Source organism: Callorhinchus milii, unplaced genomic scaffold, assembly GCF_018977255.1.
Source record: "Callorhinchus milii isolate IMCB2004 unplaced genomic scaffold, IMCB_Cmil_1.0 Scaffold11, whole genome shotgun sequence".
In the NCBI taxonomy this organism is placed as follows: domain Eukaryota; kingdom Metazoa; phylum Chordata; class Chondrichthyes; order Chimaeriformes; family Callorhinchidae; genus Callorhinchus; species Callorhinchus milii.
Window position 1 is genome coordinate 11,749,462 of NW_024704752.1, and position 21,530 is coordinate 11,770,991.

The following is a 21,530-nucleotide window of genomic DNA, read 5'->3' on the forward strand; positions in this document are numbered from 1 at the left end:
ACCTGCACAGACGCACATCCCACACCTTCAAATCCAATTCCCTAATATCACAAGCATAAAATTGTCTGCATAGCCTTGTATGTCGGAAGCAATTTGAGAACTTCCAAAAATAACAGGATGAACAAGTGGAAAATAATGTTTTGTTGGGTTACAGCAAATGTATTATACTTTATTCAGCTTTGTTAAATGGACCTCGCTTCCCCACATTCCATTGTCCCCAAATCATGCCTTTCATTATTCAACCATTCAACATAGAAGCCCACAATTAAGTCAATTGCTTTAATGATGCCACATAATAGGCCTTCAATGATAAAGAAACAGGATTGAAATAATAAGCATTCAAGTACAGAACAACCTGATTGTAGGAAAATTATATAAATAAATGTTCACATTCCTTCCCTCAGTTTTCTTTACAATTCACTTTGACAGCAAATGCTATATTTTTGAAATTTTGCATCTAGGCAACCTTCTTTAATACTGCATAACTGTTCATCCATTGTGAATCATGTGATTAGTGACTGACTGTACAATATTCAAGTTTGATTTGCTTGCATATAATTCGGAAGGTCTAGAATCTGTCAGTGTAATTAAGGCTCCACAGCAAAAATACATGCTTTTGTCACCCTGAGGCTACATTTCTCTAATACTTTCCTTTTTGGCTTCTCTTGCACTATCGTCCATAATCTCCAACAATTCTGTAGTTTGTGTTTTCTCCCACACGCATTATCCCCACCCTTGTCTGCCGGCTTCCAATAATCCAATGGAACCATTTCAAAGATTAGTGCCCACTTTACAACTCCCTCCCAAATGTTCTTGCCTGGTGCCTTTTCTCCCTGCTTTCAATACTGCCTTAAAAATTGATGACTATTCCTTTGGTCAACACCATCCCCTTCTTTCTCCCTGTTCGGTAATCCCAACATCTTTGTAAAGTGTTACTTTAACAGTGTTCCTTTGCAAGTTCTTTCTAAAGAACGCATTCATATTATAATGTGGTTATCAATGTAGTTTATTTTCAGACCACAAGGTGCTTTTCTCCACCCACCACCCCCCTCCCCCTCACCATTCATTACATTTGAGAGCTGTAAAGTATTCTGCAGCAATACTGGAAGCAGATGCAATCAGCTAAATATTTTAGGCATGAAATATAACCTTGACCCAGACATGCTGGTGGCAGTTATGTTATTATTCAAATGTTTCACACAAAGAAAAAAAACACAACTTGGAATGGGTGCACTAAGAGAAGTTAACATTCTCCTTCAAAGTTTCTTGGAATATTCTATACTGGGCAAAACTGTTTGTGGAATAATATTGTACAGTTTGAAAGCTTCCACCCAACTGAACACATCTTAACTAAGCAGTAAACCTTATAAATTTGTGCCAGCACATTTTTATATTGTTGTTTCACCTTTGAGGCCTCATCACAGTTTTGCCTGGATTAGAGCTGGGATAGGTAGGAGTGAAACCAGGAAAGCACAGAACAGGAGCAGGAAGGACAAACGGCGGAGATAGTTGGTGTGGTTGAAAATATCAAAGAAAGTAGTCAGGTCAAGAGAATACGGAGGCAAAAGAAGCCCTGGTCACAGATGGAGAGAATCTTATTGATGACATCAGTTCAAGCAGTCTTGATGTTGTGAAAGAGGTAAAATCCAAAGAAAAAGCTTGGAAAGCTCAAGCAGAGTGTCCATGACATGAAGGAACAACAGGTGGCTCATTCCAGCATCTCAGAGACGAAGGGCAGGTTGGAGGTAGGTTGGTAGCTGGACAGCATGGAAAGGTTGATAGGGTGGGGGTACTGTAACAGCGGAGAGTGAGCAGTTAATGATGTCAGCCAGTGGAAGGTGGGTGGACAGCATTGACATGGGAATCGGGAGCACGTGGTCCGAGATGAGGGAGGAAATGGGGGAGATAGCATTAAAGGAGTGGAAGCAGGAATGGATGAGCGAAAGGGGGAAATTGTTACTGCCATAGCTTTCTCTTTTTCCGCAGAGAACATTTATCTTCCATTTGGCAATTACCTGCAGTAAAACCATTGAAATCAGAAGCTCAATATCCTGGAAGACCTGCCAACCATCACTCTTTTGAACATTGTTCAGTGTTTCTCCAAATTTGCCTCAACCAAAATACTGATTGGGAGTGAGGGCCTACCAAAATATTAGGAATACTGCACCAGAGCAAAAGTTAAGTTCTTTTTGAATATATATTGAAATCTCATAATACGACCGTATAGATCCAACAACTCCATATAATCAAAGTGCAAAAAATAGTCAGCTTCCTGGTTGTCAGGTCGCCGCTGAAGTCACTGCCTGAGAGTTCCATGCATAGTGTTCAAGAAGGGACATTAGCAACACTTCCCGTGCCTAGCGCATTTGCACAGCTTGCAGGAAGTGGCATCAGGGATGTTTCGGCGGTGTCCCAATGTCCTGAATCTTGGCTGTTTTTCGGCGCAGAAAAGCAGCAAGTTAGCATTTGAGGTGTGGATCCTAGAACTATTCAAGATGTTTATTTTTGAATAATAATTGTGAAAAATCCATTAATATTTCAATACAATATATAATTAACAACTTTACTGACAAAAATACACTTTTCCTTGACAGACAACTTTATTTTGCAAGCGGTTGCAAATGCACAACCTGCTGGCTCTGAAAAAGGATTATTGTAAGTTACTGAAAAGTATATTTGTCTGCATACCATAACTTGTGATGATGCAATTGCCCACATGTGAGTGAGTGACAATGCAATTGTGAATAATTAGATCTTCATAAAACAGTAATTAGTGAGCTGTAATGTGAAGGGCACAAATTCAAAAAGGTCACTTTATAATTGAAACTGCTAACATGTCCCTACTGAACAAATACAAAACACAAGTGGTTTGCACATTATTTTTAGTGTCGAGTTTCAGCATCTGGGACAGTAAACCCAGACACAATTAATTGCTTCCTGTCAGCAGACTGGCAAAAGCAACATGGGCAAAAGTAACACACAATATAGTGAGCGTCCAAGACCTCAGTGTTGGAAGCTGGCTATTTTGCCTGGGGGCACAGATTCTGATCCAAACCTACATAAGTGTATTTTAATGTACATTTCAGTGAGTAAAAATTGGTTCTCTATTGTTTTGTGAACCACAAGAGCCAGGATTGTTTTTAGGAAGAATTCACTGCTTACAAAAATGCAGCCAGATTGTGCAATAAAACATTTACTGATCACTTAGGTTCCAGGTCAGTCATTTTTTCTAGGTCTTCATTTCAATCACTCCCACCCTCGCTCGCCTCCACTGGCTCCCCATCCCCCAGAGGATCGAATTCAAGATTCTCATCCTCACCTACAAGGACATTCACGGCCTTGCTCCCTCCTACCTCTCCGACCTACTATCCCCCTACCTACCTGCCCTTACCCTCCGTTCCTCTGGCTCCGGTCTGCTCCACATCCCCCACCCCAACCATCGGTGGCCGGGCCTTCAGCCTCTCAGCCCCGAGACTCGAACTCTATCCCCCAGTGCCTTCGCCGCCTCCTCCCTTTCCTCCTTCAAGGCCAGTCTGAAGACCTTTCTCTTTCACCGTGCCTTCAGCTCCCCTCTCGAATCTCTACCCCCTCCTCGCTCCCTCCCTTCCCTCCCCTCACCCTAACCATTTCCCCCTTTCTCGGGTCCTGACCCAACTGTATAGCGCCTTGGGACGTCCTCCCGACGTGAAAGGCGCTCAATAAATGGAATCTTGTTGTTGTTGTTGTACTGAGGCTCAATTGTAGTCCTAAATTGTTTTTAAAACCATCAGGGCAATGCACAATTAAGTTCTTTCTTTGAAAAAGCATTATTTGAAGGAATTGTCTTATTGTCATATTGTACCTTTCCTCCTCTACTCTCAACTCCACGACCACCGATGTCCTGACAGCCTGCCTGTCCGACATCGAGTCCTGGACGAGAGACAACTTTCTTCAGCTCAACGTGCGAAAAACCGAGGCCCTCCTGATTGGCTCACGTCAGCGCCTCCGCACCTCAGGCGCTGACACCATCAGCATCCAAGGCTGCACTCTCCACCTCTCAAAGCCAGTCAGGAACCTCGGCGTTTTGTTTGACCCTGAGCTGTCCTTTCTCCCTCACATCCGCACCACAACTGGCACCGCCTTCCATCACCTCCGGAATATCGCCAGATTACGGCACTACCTCACCCCTCACGCTGCTGAAACCCTGGTTCACGCCTTTGTCACCTCAAGGCTGGACTATGGGAACTCTCTCCTCGCCGGCCTTCCCGCCACCTCCCTCCACAAGCTGCAGGTCATTCAGAACTCTGCAGCTCGTGTACTGTCCCGCACCAGGCTTCGGGACCACATCACTCCCACCCTCGCTCGCCTCCACTGGCTCCCCATCCCCCAGAGGATTGATTTCAAGATCCTCATCCTCACCTACAAGGCCATTCACGGCCTTGCTCCCTCCTACCTCTCCAACCTACTATCCCCCTACCTACCTGCCCGTACCCTCCGTTCCTCTGGCTCCGGTCTGCTCCACGTCCCCCGCCCCAACCCCCTACTATCGGTGGTCGGGCCTTCAGCCTCTCAGCCCCGAGGCTCTGGAACTCCATCCCCCAGTGCCTTCGCCTTGCTTCCTCCCTTTCCTCCTTCAAGGCCGGTCTCAAAACCTTTCTCTTTGACCGAGCCTTCAGCTCCCCTCTCGACTCTCTTCCTCCTCCTCGCTCCCTCCCTTCCCTCCCCTCACCCTGACCATTTCCCCCTTGCTCGGGTCATGACCCAACTGTGCAGCGCCTTGGGACGTCCTCCTGACGTGAAAGGCGCTCTATAAATGGAATCTTGTTGTTGTTGTTGTACTGAGGCTCAATTGTAGTCCTAAATTGTTTTTAAAACCATCAGGGCAATGCACAATTAAGTTCTTTCTTTGAAAAAGCATTATTTGAAGGAATTGTCTTATTGTCATGTTGTACTTGCCTTTTTTTGTCTTCTAACAAAATGACCTGATGATAAAGTACGATGGTACACTAACACATTGCACAAAAGAATAGTACAACATAATTGTGGTCACAATTTTTCTCTCCTTCGCAGCCCTTGTAGACTCACAGACAAACTGCTCAACTTGGATCAGATCATCATGAGTGGAGAGAAGCACAAGCCATTTGCAAAACATTGCACTCTCATACTATTCGGTTAGGTACCATTGTACAAATGACTTTAGAATTAGTTGCATGGTTTTATGGTTTCAATAATCATGTACTACAAAGTGCGGGACCACCTGCTGCAAATTCTGAGAATTACTAACATCCACCTGTTTTATTCACCTATAGCTTTTCCCCCCTCTTCCGAAATCATTCTGGATAATTTGATCAACGGGAAACACGTCCTTAGTTTGAAACCATTTCCAGATCCATATTCGGAAACCATTTAATTCCAAAAGTGACCGATAAACCCTGCTGCCAGTAAAGAAATATTTCAGTTGCCGATCCTACCATAGTGAATGATGTTTAAAACTGAAACACTCATAAAAACAACAACAAAATTACACTTATAGAGAGCCTTTCAGGTCGGGAGGAAGCGAGTCGAAGGGACCGTGGGATGGTGTTTCAGAGTGTGGGGGCAGAGAGGCTGAAAGCACGGCCACCAATGGTAGGGCGGGTCGGGCGGGAGACATGGAGCAGGCCGGAGCCCGATGAACGGAGGGAGCGGGCCGGTTGGTAGGGAGTCAGCAGGTCAGAGAGGTAGGAGGGGGCAAGGCCATGGATGGCCTTAAAGGTGAGGACGACGATCTTGAACTCGATCCTCTGGGGGATGGGGAGCCAGTGGAGTCGGGCGAGGGTGGGAGTGATGGGGTCACGGAGCCTGGTGCGTGAGAGTACATGAGCTGCAGAGTTTTGGATGATCTGCAGCTTGTATAGGGAAGAGTTGGGAAGGCCGATGAGGAGGGAGTTCCCATAATCAAGCCTTGAGATGCCGAATGTGTGGGTGAGGGCTTCGGCAGCCTGAGGGGTGAGGCAGTGGCGGAGTCTGGCAATGTTGCGGAGGTGGTGGTAGGCAGTGCTGGTCATGGCGTGGATGTGGGGGAGAAAGGACAGTTCAGGATCAAACAAGACACCCAGGTTCCTGACTGGCTTAGTGAGGTTGAGCGTGCAGCCGTGGAGGCTGATGCTGCCAGCACCTGAGATGCGGAGGCACTGGCAATCAGGAGGGCCTCGGTCTTGCTGACATTAAGTTGGAGAAAGTGGGCCCTCGTCCAGGACTTGATGTCGGACAGGCAGTTGGTCAGGACGCCAGTAGTCCTGGAGTTCAGGGTGGAGGCAGAGAGGTAGAGTTGAGTGTCATCCGCATACATATGGAAATTTACCCCATGTCTGCGGATGTCATCATAAAATGATCCATTAAACAACTCCATGCTTTTTGCTGAAAAAGACAAGAATCAAATTTCATTTCCCATTAGACCCAACCAATAAAAGCACATTATTAACTCAGATAAAGTTGTACCGTTTGGGAACAAAGAATACATTAAGTCAAGCATAAAATGGATAGTGGGATCCACTGATCAGCAATAGTCTCTCACATAACATATAACATATCAAATAATCTAAACTGCAGGAAAGTTTGCCTTCATAAACTTCACTTGGCTTTTCGAAAAGCCCCTGTATGAAAAGCCCCTATACAATAGTATCACGCCAAAAGCCAAGAGATGCACATTGCTTACACACTCCATAAGAGATATTTAGCATTATTTAGGACATTACAATACACCTCTACAATTAAACAAGATGCAAATTGGTTTGTAATCAAACTGTGCAGGAGAAAGTGCGAGTATAATTATGTCCCTAAAATATTCTGGTACACATACGAAGAGAGATTTTGTACAGAAATGTGCACAGGTTTTATAGACTATAATTGATTATAAGTGATTACAGACTCTTCTTCCCCTAGGAGACTGAATACGTAAAATTACATTTTTGTCGTAACCAAGCTATCATGAAGTACCATTGCTGGTCAAATGGAAGATGAACTGCAAACTGCACACACAAGCGACAGATGTCAGAAGAGCACCAGTTAGCTTTTGTATTCAACAGACAAACAATTTGCAGCAGAAGGGTTGGTGAGAATTTTTAATATTTTTAAGGTCAAGGTTCCCTTTAAATGGCTCTTCCTTGTGGTCTCTCTCCAAATATTGGTGACCTGCATATTCTTTGAAACCATTCAACTGGAAGTAGACAAGAACTGCCAGATTCTCTCTGATGTTCCCCTCAAGAATATATGACTGCTCCTCTCCACTTCCTCACAGCTGCACTCCTACCAAACTCTTGAGTCATGAGAGCAAAGCTACATCCTACCACTTGAAAGCACAGGACAAGGGGTTCCATACTGCACTAGCTATTTACTAGTGTATTTCACATGTCTAGGTCATATTTTAAGTTGACGGAACACCGTGCACAATTGCAACACTGAAAAGGCAAAAAGTCATTCTGCAAAAATCTGAATAAGTGATTTGGTACTGATTAGAAACGGTGAATCAATAAAATAAATTACAATATTTAGAGAAAAATACACTGCTCTGGGACTTTGCTATTCTCTGTAACAGACCCTAATCCTTAAAGGAAAACTAACTGCAATGTGCATATGAAAATATATACATCTTTGTATTGTTTGCAAATGGTTAAAAGTAAAACACACTGCAGTATACAACACGACCAGTAATCGGTGACAAAAATTAGAAGCTGATAGAGCTTTTTTTAAAAAACTTATACAGGAAGCATACGTAAAAAAGTGCTAAGAGTTGTATGCCAAGTCTGCCGATGATGGGACTCTTGCAGCCACAATCTAATTCACAATGAGAAAATTCCAGGGGTCTCCTTGGAGCCAAGCTAGTTCCAAGGTGATTGGCAATGAAAAGTCCAAATCAAGTCAAGCTTGTGGCACTCTCGGACATCTTCAGTACTCCAAGCCACCGCCGATAACAAACCAACTGCTCAGTCTCATCAGCACAACCTGGAGGGGCAGGCTGGGGACAGGGTTTCGTCTTACTCAGCTCCAGTGAACTCTGCAAGCAAAAGACCAAATGGGTAGGTGATCTGAGCTGGACAAGCAGTGGGATGCTTGCCAGACAGTGCACTTTATTGCAATCTATTGTTGTACTCCAATACACACTCAGATGTTCCCAAGCCTTGGCGTCCTTAATTTATATACTGCGTTTCACGTCTCAAAGTACTTGACAATGATGGCAGCCTGAGCTCGGTGAAGAGGGGGAACCTCTTTATTTATTCACATTTGAAGGTTGGTACAATAAACTGTCCCATGTACACAAAAATGCCATAAAGCGTTTTACATTTTTGAAAAATGTCGGAGTAGAAAAAAGGAAAAATGTTTCAGCTTTTGCTGCATGATATTTTTCCCATAAATTGAAAAAAAGTTCTAAAACATTTAGAAACTGTAGTATAAAAATGTAGAATGTAATTACAGACTTCCATCTGCTTTCAGGTTCCAATTGTTGTATACTCTTGGGCTGGAATGTTCCTCAGTCTTCAAAGTAACTCACGAACTACAAACTTGCTTTAGCAAGTATCCTTACAATAGCTAATCTGTCCTCACAACATAAATTTAGATATCTAAAGTAACAAGATACCATAATCTAACATTTTTATCAGCATGTTTTTGAAAGTATCTTACAAACATTTTCTCCTGTTTCAGTAGGTGTGCTAATCTTTCTGTGAGCCTCAAATCAAAAGAATCCTGTGTTGTAGTGCACGTTTCCTTTAGTTTCCCTCATCCCTGGCTGCATTAACAACTTCAATGCATGCAAAATGCAACATTAAAGGTAAATTCTAGATCACTGTTTCCAAAACAATGCATGAATCTTATGCTTTTTTAAAAAACCTGAGCGTCTACAATCATCAGCATCATGCTCCAATGTCATATCAGAAAACATGCTCAAGCAACACACATTCATCTGTGAAACAAAATCAAACACAGAATAATAGCCAGGGGTTATAAAATGGGAATGTAATGGAGATGTTCAGGTAACATTAATGAAAGAAACAACAAAGCCTTGAGTAGTTTATATCAATCAGCCAACTCCTTGAAATTACTCCAGCCTTCTTTTCAAAATATTTGAATGTATTTTTATTTTGATCCACTTATGCTAGTAACACCCATTAATGCAGCTGCTGACCATCAACAACAACAGTACACTTGTACAGCGCCTTTCACGTCGGGAGGACGTCCCAAAGTGAAACCATATGCTTAATATTTATCCTTGCGTTTGATGTGGTGTCTTTCACGTCGATAACACTTGAGGACATTCACAAAAATGCAACTGAGTACATCTTAAAATAAGTTTTGCCAGAGATAAATAACTCAGTAAAAATCTTTCAGCTGGTGAAATCATCATCTCACTTTTAGATGACAGATTTCAGAACCACTTCATAGAATCATACAGCACAGGAGGCCATTTGGCCCATCGTGTCTGTGCCGGCTCTTTGAAAGAGCTGTCCAAATTAGTTCCACATAGAATCATACCACTACCACGTCACTTGCGTTACAAAATTTTATTCCAATTTAAAATTTAATTTGCCAGAGATTTAATTTGAAGGTTGGTACTATAAATTGTCCTATGTACTAAAAAAACATTAAGCATTTACCATTTTCGAAAATGCTGGTAAATTCCAGTACAGCCCATGTAATTACACTTCACTGGACCGAATGTGCCCAAATGTTTTGCTTTATTTGCTTGAATGTGATTTACATATCACCTGAGATGAAAAGAATATGTAAAATACTAAACTTAGTTTGAAAATGTGTTCAGTTGGTTCAATTAAATTAAATTTGGAAGAAATTCTGTTTCATTAAAATGTTTGCGTGTAATTTCTTCATGAATGTTAATCAAATCTTCTTCATGAAAATATTCTAACAAATATCACTCAAGTAAAAATGGAATCTAGAATTGCAGAAAAGTTCAGATATGATTTCTGTTCACCTGCATAATGCTTCATGAGATGATTTCAGTTTGTCAATTTTCCGATGGGATGAGCTGCAACTGAAATGTTACCTTTATGGAATTATCAGTCTATCTTGGGATACTCAAATACGGACCATGGTTTTCACACAGGCCAGATACCTGGTTTACCAAAAAAAATACTGTCTGACTTCAGTTTTAAATTTTTAATGATTATAAGGCTTTGCCCCATTGTAATGGAAACATTCAATCTATTCAGAGTAAATTAAATCTGTTTTTTCGTGATGGTATTATTTATTCTAAACTGTACCTGTTATTGTAGAGGTGATGCCCCATTCTGCTGGGCTATTCTTCCTCTTTATGGTTTTAACCTTTGAATTGAGACTCCTCCTATCACTGGTATATATATATAAATAAAAAAACTGAGAGGAATGAAAGCAAATGATGACAATTATCAAACAGAAACATAGGACAGGATACTTGAAAATTAATACCAGATACAGGTCCATCTTTGAAAGTGTAACCTTACTTCAATTTTGAGCCATCTTTAGTTTTGTCAAGATGGTAGAATCAAATATTCAAACCTTGATATGACAGCAAGCTACAGAAGCACACATTGTGCAAAACAGAATGCAAAAACCATCAAACTGTATGTATTGTCCTGTACTTAATGGAACAGGAAATTAAAGAGCGAGGGATAGAAATGAAAAAGTTCCCTGAAGCCAACCACATAATTGATTTGGAATGGCCAGGCAGTTTTTTCATAATCCTTGTTGCAAAGTTTCATTATGTTTGAAAGCATAACTATGGCTCTTTATTGTTCTCCCATTATTATGTCGAATGGATTACAATAGACTGCAAGTCCCTAATTCTCAATACCTGTACTTGTATTTTTGCAATCTAAATGTAATTCAGCAATACTATAGCTATACAATTGATTACCCACTGAAAACCTGTTTTCTTAGGGAAAGATTGAGACCTTATAACTTGGTTTTGATTGGATGATTAATTTAGCCAAGATAGCCAAAGGTAATTGATAATTTTTGCCATTTATTTTATTCTGCATGTTCTGTTGAGACCTTTCCACCTACAAATGCTACATATACAGCATGCCTTGATGTCAGGTTAATTTGTTTGCATTTATTGTTTTATCTTTATTCTTTTGAAAACTGAAGCCGATCCGCTAAAAACTCTTATAGTTTCAACTGTGGAGTCCTGTAGCTCAGTGGTTAGAGCACTCGCTTTACAAGCGAGAGACCTGAGTTCAATTCCAGGCAGGGCGAAACCTTGGGCAAGTTTCCTTACTCCACACAGAGCCTAATAATAATCCCTCCAAAACCAAAAACAATAATAAATTGGTCATTTTCAATCTACGACTGTTTGTGGGACATTGCTGTGCGCAATTGGCTGCCGCGTTCGCCCACAAATATACAGTCAACTCACTTTACAGTGTGTTCTGTGAAGCGTTTTGGGACGTCCTCCCGACGTGAAAAGCGCTATATCAAATGCAAGGATTATTATTATAACCATAATTAGTAACTGAATACAGTACTTTGAGAAGTGAACAGTTTATTTTTAAAAATGTTTATATATAGAATTATAATCACAGCTGCCTACAGAAAGTTGATCATTAAAAAACTGTATTCAAACCCCATTTAATTGGTACAGATTCAAAGTCTTTCAATTGTTTGTACATTTTAATTAGCGTAGTGTGAATGCCTTTAGTTGATGAAATATCTATATATATATATATGTGTGTGAATTGTACCATTGTATTTCAGTTTCTACTGATTATGTCACTTTAAAAGCCTACATTAAAGGATATTTTTAAGTTATAAACTGTAGCTGCTTGAGTTCTGTTATGGATCAACCAACCTTTGTGATTTGGGCCATCTCTAACAACTGCTTCGTATCTGCTCTCTCTCCATTCAAAGGCTGCCTCAAGAATTATCCCTTTGACCACACTTTCAGTCAATTATCCCTTCCCCACCCTCTTCAACTCCCAACCCCAACATGGGGCCCAGTCCGCACTTTGATATGTCATCCCAATGTGAAAAGCACTATAAATGTAAATTGTATTGCATTTTGTTTACCTCCATCTCTGCCAACAAACCAGCCACCATTGCTTTCCATCCCAGGGGGAGGGGAAAAAATCAGTCTACTCCATCACAATCCTCCTCGAGTCAACTAAACTCTACCTGTCTGGTCCTCTGCCTACCCAGACTTTATCTCTGCCAATCTTTTGCAAATCTCCCTTGTTGCCATCCTAAACAATCTTTCTCCTTTCACATCCTAATCTTCCTCTCACCCCGCAAATAATACTGCTGATACAACAGCCACCTTCACTCACTAAAATCCGTGCTGCCGAACACGAATCAAAATGGATGATCATCCACAGGATAGGAAGAGTTTTAATCTCAGAATTACTCCCTTGCCACATGCCAGTCAATATAGAGTGAAGGATTCAATCCCTTGTGACATTGGGACCAGTTCTGGGGCAGGTGTGAATAATGGAAATATTTATCCAGGCATGACTAAGGAACAATGAAACTATGCTTCCCAGTTTTCTTGGATAAATTACTGCTTTAAAACTTAATTACTTTATAAATCGGTAAACATTTCCTTTATCACTACATATCTAGAACACAAAGCACACCAACCACTACCCTTTACAAACACAGAATGAAATCCCCATATAAAGTCAAAACAATATTCTTCAGCTCAGCCCATACAAGGAAGCAATTCTAAGACTCTTAATCTTCACTCTTGTAATTTAGGACATAATCTCAACCACTCAATGAATTACATACTTGTAACACATCCATACACAAAGGTTCCCAATTACATACACACCCATTCAAGGATCACCTACCTCATTCATGGATCATACTGGTGTCTAAATGAGACTTTATCTGTATACCAATAACACAAGGATTGATTGTTAAATGTCAATAATAAATTTATTATTTAGATATTGTTCTAAAAACAAGTTAAATGGAACAACAGGCAGGAAAGGATCCTGCAATTAATTATATTTCTTTTCTCCTGTAATTCAAAAGATTACTGGTCTCTCTTTTAATTTTAGTAAAAGCCTACTTTCAAATCTTAGTTTGAATATATGATCATGAATAATACTACAATATCTATTTTCAATGTTGACATTATTTAGTTTTCATTTTTTTAATGTTGTAGTTAAATATAAAACTCTTATGGAAGGTGCAATCAATGCAATGACTTGTAGTCATTAATCTTGCTTCAGTAATTTAAAGAAGTGGAATAATCTAAAAAGATATGGAGAAAGACGAGGGAATTGGTAATACAATACAAAATTACATTCATATCGCCTTTCACGTCGGGAGGACATCCCAAAGAGCTGGGTTGTTGGCTACTACAGCAATTGGCTCCATTGGACACTAGAAACAACATAGGTTCAATAGGCCAAATTGACTCCCTCTGTGTTATCATTTTTTAAGTCATTTGAATGTCAAATACAATCAGAATACATCATTACATGGGGTCAGCTAGGCTGTTTGTAACCGTCCTGCCTTTGGGTCAGAAATATCATTTACATCATGACTATTTGTGGGGTCTTGCTACGCACATAAGGGTTGCTGGTTTTGCCTGCAATTACATATTCATGCCATTAACAGCAATTACCTGTGAAGCTCTTTGAGATGTTTAAAGTTTTATAGATGCTATATCCATGATTTTTATTATATCATTGGGAACACATGAGTGTTCCAGAAATAATAAAATATTGAGTTCTTGAACGTAAGAGAGCAAACGTTGCAACTGAGACATCACTGAGATCCAATATCCAACAAGATAAAATACCACAAGACTGGTCATTTTCTTTTTAAAAAAAAGAATCCAAAATATCTATATAAAAGTGCCATGTCACTTTTGTTGTAAAGTGTCTGCAATAACACAATGATTTCAGTTTAGCATTTCTTCAAACCAATATTCCAAGCATCTGTCAGGTTAGGGACCTTGAAGGCAAGTAAAGGTGATTACAGAGTCTATGCACAATCTCTATGCAAATATAGCCAAATAAACACATGATTTTTTTTCTGGTGAATACAATTCAATCTTTTGGCATAAGTCATTCAATGTATAGCGACATCTGAAAAAACAGATTTATAAATATTTATTAGTAACATTCTACCACATTCATAACTTACATCTTCTAAAAGCTCTATAATTGGTTTGTAACCTTTGTCCTAGACTATGTGTTTTGCCAAGAGTACCCAAATACCAGACAGCAGTCCAGAAACTTATTTATCCTGAACACAGACTTTTATCACACTGAATCCTCTTTTCCACATGTTCAAAGCTCAGACGACAGTCCTGGTTTTAAATGTGCGAGTCAGAGCAGGAATTTCCTTACTCCTGCTCTGACTCGCACATTTAAAAACTGCTTATTTGCCAATGAGACAGGGATTGGGCAAACAAAAAAAATTCTTCTAAGGAAGAAACAAAATGGAGTTAAATGGCAGGCAGAAAAGGAGATTATAATAAGTAAGCAGAGAGAAGCAGCTCCAGGAAGGCTGGAGGGTCCCACCTGAGATCAGGAGGGAGGTAGATGGGAGGAGGCAGAGGTTGAGAAGAGGTTGGGGAGAGATCGGGTATTAGGAACAAAGGAAAGGGAGCATAAGGGTAATAATAATCCTTGCCTTTGAGAAAAGTACTTAAGTCAAAATGTATCTAAGTGTTCCACGGTTTAAAGTTGACAAGTGACTGTATTTGCAGGCAAACAGAGTAGCCAATATTGTGCAAAGCAATGTGCTACAAACTCCATTCTCTTTTTTGATCAATGCCATCAAATCTTTAAGTTCCACCTGAACACAAGACCTTGGTTTATCATCTCATCCAAATAACGGCACCTCTAAAAAATGCAGCACTCCCCAAGTATCACGCTGAAGTGTCATTAAATGATACTACATTTTTTGAGCCTTTTGCAGTAACCAGTTGTACTTATATATTGTAACTCTTTCATAGGTCACCATTTTAGTCTAATTTTGAAAAATATGCTTCACGCACATTCAGTGCCTCTAGAGAACAGAGAAATTGCATCCATGGATTGGCAACCAAGTATTCACACTACATTTAGTTTAGGTAGTTATACCAATTCCCCATAGGAATTTCCTTCATTTACACCTAGATGTTTTATATCAAAATGTGTTGACAGCATAATATTAAACACAACTGCATCATGTGCATGATGATGTTGCGTAGGCTGTGTGACGACTTCACCCAACACCGCATGAACTTTCCTTTCTTGAACATGATTATGGAACTCGCATTAGTCCAAAATAAATGTCGTACCAGCATGCAGACCAATGCCCAATTGTCAAACATCTTTACTTTTATGGAAATCTCCACCAAAACAAAGAGTCTGTCCAACATGTATTCAAGGTGATCGATGACAACAAACACAAACTGATGTTATCAGCCTACTGTGTGTCTTGTATGCAACAAAATTATTGTGATGAAATATGTACATTTCCCATAGCATCTTAATCACCACTGTAACCTACCAAAACATTGTGGGCCTCATAAGGCTAAAAACAGGCAAAGATATTTTCTATATGCAAAGAGATGAAGATGTCATGCTGACCTTTTCCTACAAATGATAACAATGTGGACCAAATTTCAGGAGAAATTACTCTTCTCCCAGCCTTTTATTTTGCACTGACTTCTTATAATATAATAATAATCCTTGCATTTGATATAGCGCTTCTCATGTCTTCTCGATGTCTCAAAGCGTGACTTCTTCTGCACACTTACGTGAGTTTTCCATTCACATGTTTGAGGGTCCAAACAACCCTGTAAAAACAACTTGAACTTATATAACGCTCACCACACAGTGTAATGTCTCAGAGGGCTTAACAGTGGTGGAGTCTGAGTTGGGGGGTGGGGGGGGGGGGGGGGGCAGGTGACCATGAGCACAGACGAAAAGGAAAGTTTTCAGGTGGGACTTGAAAAAGGGGAGAGAGCGGCAAGGTGGAGGGAGCGTTCTTCCAGAGTTTTGGGGTGTAAACTATTTGAGTTCACTATTATTATTACTAGATCTCAAGACAAATCCATAATTACTGTCTATCACCATATTCATGAGGATGATTTCTCATACATACTATATTATATACTTTTTATATTATATATATACACACACTTATAATAGTAACATACTCATTATATATGTTAATCTATGAATCAATTCTGCCAAAAATGTTCTCTGAAAACGCTTTAATGCAGAACAACAACTCAAATTAATTTACAGGGATGGAAGGGGGTAGGGGTGAGCAAAAGGAGGTCACCAAAGAGGTGGGTTTTAGAAGGGTTTCAAAAGCAAAATGTGAGGATGAGAGGCAAAAGCATTTTCAGAGATTCCAGACACTGCGGGCAAAGTGGCTGAAAACTCACCAACTTAAATGGTAGAGCGAAGGGTGCAGTAAATGGAGTGGGCAAGGAAAGAGGACTGCAAAACATCAGAAAGAAGATGGAGCAAGGGCATAGAAACATTTGGAAATTACAATGAGAATCTTGTAATTAATCCAGTGGGGGAATAGAGAGCTCGTGGACCCTGACAAGGATGGCCCTTGTGGCAACCTGGTATGCTAAGCCTTTCATTATTAACTATCATTGTAGTGCTTCATCCTCCAGTTATTAATTTCATGGTTGTTCAGGGGACATTGCTGCAATCAGATTGGCTGCCATAGTTTCCTACAAACACATAATTGTTCCACTTGACAGAAATTACCCGCGAGGCAATTTGACATATCCAGTAACATAATACTGGATAACACAGGCAATAGCTCCAAATGTTGCAATACATATACTAAACATGGGATAGGATAGGTTAAAAGCTGTGGCACCCTCAGAGAGGTTAGAGGATATTTCCAAGCGCTCAAGCTTCACTCTTCTGGTGCAGATCAGACACCCCCAATCTCTTTCTCAAGTGTAATTTGTAAATATGGACAAATATAAGCATCAATGTCTTAATGTGTCAATATTACATATAAAACAGATGATCATGTGATTTCCTCCTGTATTGAGATAATAATTTGCAAAAGCAGTATTTCCAGAAAAGTTACATAAACAGAATGTATTAATATTCTAAAACATTATCCCAATACTTCAGTGCACTGAATCATACTAATAAGATTTGTTTGCAGATTACATTCCTCCATAACAGTGAATGCACTAAAATATACTGCCAATTAGCTTCACTGTGTCAAATATTTTTCTAATGTTTATCCCACAAGTTTCTGTGTAATCAGTGAAGTTTCCCAAGGTGCAGCTGGGAGGGAGCTACAACCACCAAACACATTTTGTATTACCTCTTTTTACATCATTTCACAAAGATAACTTATACAACTTTGGAGATCTGTGTGTATAGGTCATATAAAAAATAATAATAATAATGATCTGGTCACTCAATCCACTACTATTAGATACTTATTTGGGGAGGACAAGTTTTCAGGTCTATGGAGAGAGAGTGGGGAGAGTGGGATTGAATTGAATAACTCGTTTCAAAGAGTCAGCACAGACACGATGGGCTGAATGGCCTCCTTCTGTGCTGTATAATTCTATGATTCTGTTTGTGGGACACTGCTGTGCGCAATCGGCTACCGCGTTTCCCCCACAAGATACACAGTGAACTCACTCTACCGTATATTGTGTGAAGCGCTTTGAGGTGTTTCAAAAGCGTAACAAGGCGCTAAATAAAATGCAAGGACGATGCGTTGTCGGTTGTCAAAATTGTGAAATCCACAGTTGCAGATGATTGCTTATTGCACCTTATCTTATCACACCATGTAACCTGCTCAACGTTTTTACACGAGTCATCGGTATTTCCGTGGACAAATTTTACGATGGTAAAACAATCCACCCGAAAGATAATCAATACTGCGGGTTCAAATGGTGGCACTCAGATGCACTCGTTTACCAATAACTGACGTTGTCTCGTAAATTGCTGCGGATTATTACCTTACACTTCGCATTGACAGTCCACCTTGACAGTTCAACCAAAGACCACCACCCCCACAGCCCCCCCCCCCCACACAGCCTTGGGACCAAGTTAACTTTCCGAACTGATCGCCTTACTTCCCCGACCGTGTACGACAGTTTAACGTACACAGAGCCGGGGGAGGGGGCGGAGGGGGGAGGGGGGGAGGGGGCGGAGGGGGGGGGGAGGGGAGGGGGGGGGGCGGTGTGTTTCTTTGTTTACTGTGGTACATGTACACCTCTCGGGGTTGCAGATTTCCTCTCGCACCGACCGACCCCTTTCCTCACCCGTCCGTGGCCCCTTCGCGAGCGCAACTCACTCTGCAGCCACGTTGAGTCACAACACCCTTCGCGAACCGTCAACTCCCACAGATTTATCTCCGGGGCCTATCTTCCCCACCGCCGCCGCCGCCCACATTTGTTTGATCCGGTGCCTGCGGCGTGTAGCTGACTCGGCTCGGGGTGGGTGATGGTGGGTCGGGGAGGGAGGGAGGGGGGGGTGGAGGGGGGATTAGGTTCAAGTGATCGGTCTGGGAAGTTTCTTACGCGATTTGGGGCGGAGGGGAAACGATCCGAAAATCCACGCGTTCTTCCAACTCGGCGGTTTAACGTCTTTTTTCTTTGCTCCTCTCGAGCCCCCGAGGTGCAGAAATTAACCATCGGCGGGTGAGGGGGAAAAGGGGGCAAAGGCGGGCGGGGGAGGGGGAGGGGGGGGGGGGGGTGTAGGCCCGAGCTGCTGGGACTCACCGCTTCTCACCCCCTCCCTCCCGCCCCTTTGTTGGGCGCTTAAAACTCACCGATCAGTTTGCGCACTTCTTCCACGCTCATGTACACGTTCACCTCGGGGCCGGACAGAGCCAGGCTGCCCGAGCAGCAGAGGCAGCAGCAGCAGCAGCTCCACACGACCAGAAGGAGCCGCCGGCGCCACAGGAACAAGGCGACCCCCTGGCCCCAACGGCTCGGCGCCGCCATTCCCCGGACCGGACCCGACCGACCCGACCCGACCCGCCGCCCACGGCGGCGAACCCCCAACGTCCCCCCCCAGCTCCGGTCAGCGATTCCAGCAGCAGCGGCGCGTGGCGGTGTCGGTGGCGGCGATGGTTGTTGTTGTTGTTGTGGTGGTGGTGGCGGTGTGGGTGCGGGTTTTTTTTTCTCTCTCTCTCTCTCTCTCTCTAACCCGTCGGGTTCAGGGTCGGGCGGTTTCCCCGCGTCTTCATCGCTGAACCGCGGCGGTGCATCGGGGACGCAGAAAGAACTCCCGAGCCCAACCGGACCCACTCGGGCTCCCCCGCCCGGCCACCAACCGCCAGCGCTCGCGCCTGGCTCCGCGCACGCGCGAGCGGCGATCGGCGACGCACGTACGCACGCGCCTCAGCGTCATAAGTGGGCGGGGCGGGGCTGCAGGGGGGCGGGGCTGTAGTGTGGGGAGGGGGCGGGGCTGGGGGGAGGGGGGGTGGTGGGGGGAGAGTGAGACCAACTCATACAAGACACTGGAGTGTCTTGACTTACAACACAGATCATTTACACCCACCCCCCACGCCCCCTCTCACACACACACACACACACACCCCACCCCTTCCTGACCCCCTACCTGCACCGTGTGCACGAGCAAGTGTGCAATGACCTCATTCGAGGTTGCACTACAATTCGAGTAATAATCAATAGTAATAACAATGCCTTCGAGGCGTCTCAAAGCGCTTCACTGGTAATACGCCGCAAAGCGCATTGGCTGTAGATGTTTTGCGGGCCCGACGCGGCAGCCAATTGCGCACAGCAGCAGCAGCAGCAGCGTCCCACGAACAGTGGCGGATCGAAGCGACCCAATTTTATTCATGCTTTTTTTTTTTCCTCGACGGGTTATTGTCAGGCGTGTGGAGTAAGGAAACTTACCCAAAGTTTCGACCCGCCGGGAATCGGACCCAGGTCCTCTCTTGCTTGCGAGGCGACTGCTCTAACCGCTGAGCTGCAGGACTCCACAATTCTGAATGGGATTTTAAAAGAAAATCAACAACGACAAAATGACATTTGCAAAGCGGCTTTCAGATCGGGAGGACATCCCAAGGCACTGGACAGTCAAGCGTTTTGGACCCGAGCTGGGGGAGGGGGGGGGGTCGGGATTGGGAAGAGTGGAGGGCAGTAGGGGGGGAAGCAGGGTTATCGAAAGCACGGTCGAAGAGGACGGTCTTGAGATGGGTCTTGAAGACGGCAAGGGAGAATAATAATAATAACCTCTGAACAATACTTTGACTGTAGAGTCTGTCAATGGGATTGAAAAAGTACTCCCTCCCCTGAACAATACTATACTGTGAAGTCAAGTCTGACAATGGGATTCAAAGAGTACACCCTCCCCTGAACAATACTTTAGCACTGTAAGGTCTATGGAAATGTCATTCAAAAAGCAAACCTGTAATGGTACTTTACAATATAATAAAATAATCCTTGCATTTGATAGAGCGCTTTTCACATCTTCTCGACGTCTCAAAGCGCTTCACAGAATAGACTGTAAAGTGAATTGACCGTATATTTGTAGGCGAAACGCGGTAGCCAATTGCGCACAGCAGTGTCCCACAAACAGTCGTGGATTGAAAATGACCAATTTATTATTATTTTTTTTGAGGGATTATTATCAGGCGTGTGGAGTAATGAAACTTGCCCAAGATTTCGCCCTGCCTGGAATTGAATCCAGGTGTCTCGCTTGCAAGGCGAGTGTTCTAACCACTGAGCTATAGGACTCCATGATGCACCGAGAAGACAAGAAGCAATTTCAGGACAGACATCAGGACTTCTTTTCTTGACCCAGAGGGTAATTAATGGCTGGAACAGGTTGCCAGGAAAAGTGATTGAGGCTGGGACAGTGAACTCGTTTAATAAACAAGTTGATAATGTGATGGGAAGAGATAGGTAGGTATTCTGGAAAGATGGGATCAAGTGGGCTGAACCAATCGTGATCTTGTGACTGAGAACAGGCCATTTGACCCATCAAAAGTGCTCTTACAACCATGCAAAACCCAGACTACCATGGATCAGACTTCACGCCCCTCCCCATCTCTGCATCCTGGAGGAAGGTTTTGTAATCATATTACCTGAACCCCAGAAGTAACCGAACAGAAAATACTGATTATTCCCAGCCATCCCTAGATCCTCTATATTTCCCTTCTTTTGTAGTTCAGCAGTCCAGAATTATTGTGTCCCATGAAGTATTTGTTCAGCTCAGTCTACACCTATCCTGTATAATCTAATTATGTTCTCAGGCAGATCAAGTTAACTAAATGTTTTGAAGGATTTAACCATCACAGCATCCACTGGATTTTTGGAAATCTGTAACAAAGTACATGTTACTTTGTGTCCTTCTGTTTATTGTCAACAACAACAACTTGCATTTACATAGCACCCTTCATGCAGGGTAGTGTCCCAGAGCGCTTACTCTCATCATGTTCTGAGGAAAAGAACTTGCATGGAGAAGATAAAAAGCACAATCTGACTGTCCAGAAAGTACAGCCAAAGAACCTGGCCACAAGTCACTTGTGGTCGCCTTTAAAAACTCTGGTCAAACCCCACATTCATTCTTTCAAAGCCTTGCCAAACCTTGACTGCATCT

General features: G+C 42.5%; 1 protein-coding gene and 1 non-coding gene across 5 annotated transcripts in view; one reads left to right on the forward strand and one right to left on the reverse strand.

The window, feature by feature from the left end:
- Positions 1–19,020, reverse strand: part of ryk (receptor like tyrosine kinase) — a 41,216-nt gene extending 22,196 nt beyond the window's left edge. For 2 of the 4 annotated variants that reach the window (XM_007910036.2, XM_007909914.2), the window contains exon 1: positions 18,730–19,020. In XM_007910036.2, the coding sequence (XP_007908227.1) occupies positions 18,730–18,904 (175 nt within the window). In that variant the 5' untranslated portion in view covers positions 18,905–19,020. The remainder of the gene's footprint in view (positions 1–18,729) is intronic. The other 2 variants (XM_007910094.2, XM_007909975.2) reach the window with 1 other exon arrangement.
- On the forward strand, positions 11,137–11,208 carry trnav-uac. Its single transcript has one exon. It is a non-coding gene; the product is annotated as a tRNA-Val (tRNA).
- Positions 19,021–21,530: the final 2,510 nt, after the last annotated feature.